We start from the raw sequence: 7,500 nt of genomic DNA on the forward strand, positions 1-7,500 counted from the left end.
CATGCATCCCTGAACACACACATCGTGGTGTTGGTGTCGAAATTAGAAACACTTTAGGGCTGCCATGTTTCACCAAAAGTTTGGAGTGAGAGTTTTTGGTGGTGGAGCGACCCAAAACTGTGCACGTTTTGGTAGCGGCGGCCCCTCTCTCCCACACAATTATTTGTGCTAGTTTCCTGCAATTTTAAACCAGCACAAGAAATGAAAATAATTGGAACATTTGATAAAACAAGAGAAATTCAGATAATATATCTTAAGTCTTAATAAACAAATACAGTAGCCTACAGAGTCTAAAACAAAATTGGGCCTCATCAAGTGAACTCAACCCCTTGGTCAGCAGCAGAAAGACCCTTGGTCATCATCTTATATACAGTGCATAGATGGCTATCATGTTATACAGTACATACCAGGGTTTTTCCTGGGTCAAAATCAAGCCTTGGAGGTTGATGTTGTGCACGCGCAGTGCGCCCAAATTTTCTTTGAGGGACCTCCAATTGTTGTATTTGTATTGTAAATTGTAATTATTATTAATAATAATAATAATAATAATACGATGCGATTTGAAAGTACCAGTAGGCTACCAGATACGTATGCACATATTTTGCTACCAGGGTTGCCAGATGGAATTGACAATTTCCAGCCCAACCAGTCTACAAGCTGCCGAATCCACCCGTCCAGTGTGACCAAAAGTAGCCCAATCTGGCAACACGGCTTGCTTATGGAAGCATATAGTGGACTAAGTTCAAATGTTAATGCAATTTGAGATTGCATTTGCATGTTCCACTTTTGCATGCATTCTTTCAGACAATATTCAAATTCAAATGCAATTCTAATGAGCGGATGTGTTTCCTAGAACATATAAATGCAATTGCTAATCACATTATTGCATTACAATTTGAATATTGACTCAAATAACGCAGGCAAAAATGGCAAATGAATATGCTATTTTGGGATTGCATAGTCATTTTCACATTAGAATGAAAATTTGAATTTTGTCAGCTACAAAGCGGATGTGTTTACTAGAACATGTAAATGCAATTGCGTATCACATTATTGCATTACAATTTGAATATTGACTCAAATAACGCAGGCAAAAGTGGCAAATGAATATGCTATTTTGGGATTGCATAGTAATTTTTACATTAGAATGAACTTGTCAGTTTTGTCAGTTACAAAGCAGCGCATGACTTTGAAAATTAAATGTCAAATGGCTTTGCATTATCATTTTAATATTGACAGCGAATGTGCACATCAGGTACATGAAAATGAAAATGCAAATCATTAGAATTGCATTTGAATTTGAATATTGTCTGAAAGAATGCATGCAAAAGTGGAACATACAAATGCAATCTCAAATTGCATTAACATTTGAATTAAGTCCACTATATGCTTCCTTACGGCGCGACTGTAATCCCGGTCGGACTGTCTCAGTGCCCAGTGCTGCCCACCCAACCACGTCGCGTCGCGTCGGGTCTACTGTAAAGCGGGTTAACATGTCCTTTTCAAAGGTATTAAAATAGACGCAACGAAACATAACGTCAGCCATGTGTTTCCTTGTTGGAAATTATGGATCGTGAATCGTGATTGCTTCTGCACTCTGCAGCAATCGGATTTTGATTGACAGGCAGCTGCATCTCTTCCCCCAACGGCGTTCCGGCACAGAAAGTCTTGCCGGAACGCCGCACCGGACCGTTCCGGCCCACTTTCACCTATGGTAATAGTAGTAATAGTAGTAGTACAGTACCTTGCATGCTACACGGTGAGGGCAGAGTTTTCCAAACCCTAGAGGAGGCTGGATCCTCCTCAGCAGAGCCACCACATCCAGGTGCTTGATACGACCGCTAGGCCACAACAACAACAACAACAACAACAACAACAACAACAATAGAAAAGTATCGATATCATCCATACACAACACATCTGTCACATTGGGAAGAATCACATGAACTAATGACAGAAAAATTCAGAGAGAAAGAAAGGGGAGAATACCAAAGAAAAGGAAGGAGAGCAACAGGAAGGGAACACAGAGAGATAAAGAGAGGGAATGCCAGAGAAAGAAAGAGGGAGTGATAGTGAGAATAGAAGACGTTCTTACTTGGCCTCTGGGTCGTATTCAGACCAGATCCTCTTGAACTCATCCAGGTGATGAGGCCCCAGAATGGACCAATCACGTGTTAGGTAATCAAAATTATCCATGATAACAGCAACAAACAGATTGATAATCTGAGAGAGAGAGTTGAGAGAGCGAGAGAGAGAGAAAGAGCGAGAGAATAAGAGAGAGAGAGAAAGAGAGAGAGAGAGCGAGAGAATAAGAGAGAGAGAGAATAAGAGAGAGAGAGAGAGCGAGAGAATAAGAGAGAGAGAATAAGAGAGAGAGAGAGAGAGAGAGAGAATAAGAGAGAGAGAGAGAGAGAGAGAGAGAATAAGAGAGAGAGAGAGAGAGAGAGAGAGAATATGTGTGTGAGGATTATTGGATTCAGTCTGATGGTAATGTAGTCAGTCTGGACCCACATCTTCCCTCTTACTCTCCCTCCTATCCTTCCCCCCTGTCAACTCCCCTCTCACCACCACCCCTTTTCCCTTCTCTATCTCCACCCCACCCCACCCACCCACTCTCCTCCCCCCGTCTCACCAGGAAAGCACACAGCATGAAGAAGCTGATGAAGTAGACAATGGCGAAGCTGCTGCCGCAGGTGAACTCCTCCCCGGGCCCGTAGTCTGACTCTGGGTCACAGCGCTTCCCTGGCAGGCTGGACAGCATGATCTCCTGCCACGCCTCGCCTGTCGCACACCTGGGGGATAGAACAACCGCAACACGACCACAACTTAACCACAACATGACTACAACATGACCACAACTTAACCACAACCTGACCACAACTCACACCTGAAGAGCAGTAATACTGCCTGGGGGATGGCCTGGAGGTTATTGATAATTATACAAGACATCATATCTAAGGTGCCTACAACTGCCCTTGAGCCTTGAGCAAGCCTCATTTAGATTCTGATTGGATTAGATTAGATTTTATTGTCATTGCACAATAGTCGTACAACTAAGACAACGAAATGCAGTTTAGCATCTAACCAGGAAATGCAAATAGTGGTATTGTAAAAATGACAGTGGTATTACAGTGTGAATATACATGAGTATGATATGTACAGTTATGAAAATCATATGTAAAGTTATGAGAGTCATATTAATATGATATCTCCAATTATGAAATGACGAGGACAATATGATATGTACAGAGTAGCTGACCATGGTTGACCATGAGCCATGAACGTGTGTTGATCAATTGAACAATTGATTCTATAGCGAACAAAGAATTGTTTGTTAGTTTCGTTATGTACTGTCACTCCGTCTTACCTGAAGAGCAGCAGTACTGCCTGAGGAAAGGTCTGGAAGTTGTTGTTCCTGTTGATCTGAGTGTGGTCCTGCATGGCAATCTTCCCAAAGGTCTACAGAGGGGTGATGAGGTAGACCACATCAACAACAAGTCAGAAAGACAAATAGAATTTCTTCAGTCGAAAAAAATATATTGTGTGTGTGTGTGTGTGTGTGTGTGTGTGACAGTAATCCACCCACCTGCATGCCAACGACAGCGTAGATGAAGAAAATCAGGGCGATGAGCAGAGCTACGTAGGGCAGGGCCTGAGAGACAGAGGACAGGGTCAGCTACGTAGTCTTGATGGTGTTTACGTCATTAACATCAATAGTGCAGTATTGATATATTGGAGAGAATGAACTAGAAAAAGGAAGTTCCTGAAGACATTTTAAATTAAAGAAGAGTAGCATTTGGGTATGGCCATAGCAAATGTATGGTCTTCTTTGGAAATAATGTAAATATTAAATAATGTTATGCATCATAATTCTGGCCTCATAAACTATGTTTGGGGTTAGTAGTCAATGCTTGAAAAGAATGTTAGAATCTTCATCACAGGTTAGAATTGAATACAATGAATACAATCACTAGCCCGCCCTACAATCTTAGTCACAGGTACATGTGGACTGGCACAGACCCTCTAGATTCACTACTCCCATGACACTTCATCTACACACACAACTACGGAAGTCTCTGGGGGCCTAGGTGCTAGGAGTTGGATGGGGATTCAGCCGGCAGAGAATCTCCACCCCTGACACCTGACCCCTGACCCCTGACCTGGAGAGATTTGACGAAGGTCCAGAGAAGAGTACGGATGCCCTCCCCTTTGCTGAGCAGTTTGACCAATCGCATGACTCGAAACAGGCGGAAGAAAGTGATGGACACTCGAGAGCTGTCCTCAGAACTCTGCCAGGGGTAAAAAAAAAAGAGAGAAAGAGAGGGGGAGAGATTAGTAAAAAAAGAGAAATACCGTAGACAAGATACAGTGGAAGGAGCGTCAATGCTAGTGTGAGCTAACGGGAGCTAATGCCATCCTTTCACGCTGACATTTCAAGCCCACGGCTGGCCGGGAGCCTGAAGGCTTTGTGTGAACATGCCTATCATTATATTGAAAAAAACATACCTTTCAGAAATTCTAAAGAATGTAGCGAAGAGAAATAGAAAATGGGTGACATTCAGTGTATCTAATATATATCTATAGCACATTTAAATGACTGTTTTCAAATCTAAATTGAAATCTAAATCCATCACATCAGTCTAAAAACTAAAACCCTCTAGCAGTAGTCACTACACAGCACGCCTACCTGGCCTAATCTTACCCAAGGGCTTTCCTGATTAGATGCTCTAATTACTGCACAACCTTCAGGCGGTGGAGTTGAAGACGATGAAAAGAAAGAAGGAGGATGGACTACACTAATCAGCACACAATAGAGAGATTCCAGTTGTGGAATGAAACGGATGGTGAGGGTGAACGTCTGATCCGGTGACTCACGCTGAATTCCGTCACTACAATATCCACCACACTCCCCACAACGATCAGGGCATCGAACGAGTTCCAGGCATCGACGAAGTAGTGCTACGTATGAAAGGAGACAATTCATTCATCAAAATTCATCAGAAAGATGTTTTCCTGACTATTACTAAAAATTCAATATCCTCATACACAGAATAAAAGCGTAGTCCTTGACTACATTGCATTTACAATGGAGAAGAAGCTTTTTTAGGCTAAAAGTAGGCATGACCATGAAACCATAGACAACACACAAAATCGGTTCCTTTCTCCTACTCTGTCTTACCCTGAGTCTGAGGGCCAGAAGCTTCAGTAGCATCTCTGCAGTGAAGAGGCCAGTGAAGACCATGTTAAGGATGTCCATGGTGTAACTAAAGAGCTTGGACTGTTCGTAGTGCTGCGGAGTACAGAGTATCAAAGTCAGACAGACAGACAGACAGACAGACAGTCAGGCATACAGACAGACAGACAGACAGACAGTCAGGCATACAGACAGACAGACAGACAGTCAGTCAGACAGGCATACACACAGGCATACAGACAGACAGACAGACAGACTCTGGGATACTGTACATTATTATTTAGTTGTCCCTACAGTATACTTGTGTAGTAACACTGTAATACTCAACACAGCATTAACATGTTGTTACATTGTAGTAACACTTCATGCTACATAAAAGTCCTACATAATAACAGTGTGTTTGCCAAAGCATCATGGTACCTGTATAGCCAAGGTGACCGTGTTGAGGAGGATAAGGAGGAACATGACGTATTCAAACGCAGTGGAGTTGATGATGGACCAGAACTTATACTGGACTGGGTTCTTAGGGATATAGAGCTTCAATGGCTGAGCCTTCAGGGCAAACTCCACACACTGCCTCTGTGAGAGAGAGAGAGAGAGAGAGAGAGAGAGAGAGAGAGAGAGAGAGAGAGAGAGAGAGAGAGAGAGAGAGAGAGAGAGAGAGAGAGAGAGAGAGAGAGAGAGAGAGAGAGAGAGAGAGAGAGAGAGAGAGAGAGATGAAAGTCTTATTGACACAGTGCAACCCTTCTTCAGAAAAAAAACATGAGCATGGAAGCTTGAGCGCGCAAGTGTAGAGGGATTTTGGTGGCACCAGCCTTGATTTTAATGTGTATAACTATTTACAGTTGAATGAGCCTGGTGGACATCCTGAAGAGGTCACACCCTCACCTTTGTCAATTCCTTTGCGTCCTTTGTTGGGAATGATATTTAAGGAGAGGGACAACGAGATATCCTTTGAGTTTTGGTTTAGGCCCGTCACGGGTTGTGTTGTCTTTAATGCACGTTAATGTATGGTTATCCTTTGAGGACGAGTTATGTTGAAGAGACAACTGTTGATAGTGTATGTATTGGTATGCTTGTATGGATTTGTGTGTGGATATGCAAATTGCAATGAGTGTAATTGTGTATGAATCTCCTTTAAGTTGTATGTTCTATTTGTATTTTGAATAAAAAACAAGTAAAAAAATACAACAACTTATGGTTATATGATGCTTTGAAACTGTTCAATTGGTTATTTTGTTGAGACTCTATTCTAATTTTCTGTTAAAACAGCACAACATAATTGTGACCAGGTTTCGTGACACAACGTTTACCATTAATGTCTAATGTTCACATGCATAGTTAGCAACACGTAGACTCGAGTCATCACATCAGATATTGGACCGTGTGTAAACTCCTCACGATTCTTGTAACTTATATGGTCATAGCATTCTTAATGGAATCTAGGATCCGATATGAGCAAAGCATTATCAGTCATTATTAATCCTGAAATATCTTTTGGAGTCAGATATAATGTAATGTTAACTTGTTAACGTGTTAGATGGTCATGTGACCACTTGTGTTGAGTTTGTTCTATCATGTCCATAACCGTTAGAAGTAGTCATTGGGAATAAATGTATGTCTAACCTTTGACCCATCATCTATTCTTTTATTTTCATATTCTGTACAACGACTAGCCACAAAGGGATCGTAATAATAGTCTGTTTACATGATCATTTTAGTTTTGCATATATACCCACATTTGAACAATTATAATGTCTTCTTCCTAGAAGAATATAGCTGCTGTATCTCAGACCAACCTGGTTCTTGTCCAGCTCACAGTTCTTGTACTCCTGCTCTCCCTGTTCTCTGAACGTGATGATGACGAAACCCACAAAGATGTTCATCATGAAGAAGGCGATGATGATGATGTAGACGATGAAGAAGATGGAGATCTCTATGCGGTAGTTGTAGATGGGACCTGAGTTTTCCCCGTTAGCGTCGATGGCCTTGTACAGGAGTCTGTGAGAGAGAGAGAGACAGAGAGAGAGAGAGGGGGACAGAAAGACAAAGAGAGTCAGAGAAAGGTATATAACCTAAAATACACATTTAGCTGAGGTGATTTGCAATAACGTTGAACTCAAGTGTCCTTGAGGATGTCTTCATGGCCTAATGCTAGATGCTTCTGTCATTCACGTGAGAGACCCAAGTTCAACCCTCCCCGCCGCTGCCACACACACACACACACACACACACACACACACACACACACTCACACACACGCACAGTACTATAACCCTGAGGAGAGGACATGGTGTACTAAGATA

At 42.1% G+C, this 7,500-nt stretch overlaps 1 protein-coding gene across 1 annotated transcript in view; it reads right to left on the reverse strand.

The window, feature by feature from the left end:
- cacna1fb (calcium channel, voltage-dependent, L type, alpha 1F subunit) overlaps window positions 1-7,500 on the reverse strand; it is a gene marked incomplete at its 3' end in the record, with an annotated part of 50,199 nt that overhangs the window by 8,800 nt on the left and 33,899 nt on the right. The window contains exons 27-36 of the mRNA XM_080534403.1: window positions 6,994-7,195; window positions 5,615-5,773; window positions 5,180-5,290; window positions 4,876-4,959; window positions 4,161-4,289; window positions 3,587-3,652; window positions 3,368-3,459; window positions 2,633-2,792; window positions 2,096-2,223; window positions 1,745-1,841 (exon numbers count right to left, since the gene is read on the reverse strand). Of these exons, the coding sequence (XP_080390529.1) occupies window positions 1,745-1,841; window positions 2,096-2,223; window positions 2,633-2,792; window positions 3,368-3,459; window positions 3,587-3,652; window positions 4,161-4,289; window positions 4,876-4,959; window positions 5,180-5,290; window positions 5,615-5,773; window positions 6,994-7,195 (1,228 nt within the window). The remainder of the gene's footprint in view (window positions 1-1,744; window positions 1,842-2,095; window positions 2,224-2,632; window positions 2,793-3,367; window positions 3,460-3,586; window positions 3,653-4,160; window positions 4,290-4,875; window positions 4,960-5,179; window positions 5,291-5,614; window positions 5,774-6,993; window positions 7,196-7,500) is intronic.

The sequence above is a fragment of the Nansenia antarctica genome (assembly GCF_963989245.1).
Source record: "Nansenia antarctica genome assembly, chromosome: 6".
In the NCBI taxonomy this organism is placed as follows: Eukaryota; Metazoa; Chordata; class Actinopteri; order Argentiniformes; family Microstomatidae; genus Nansenia; species Nansenia antarctica.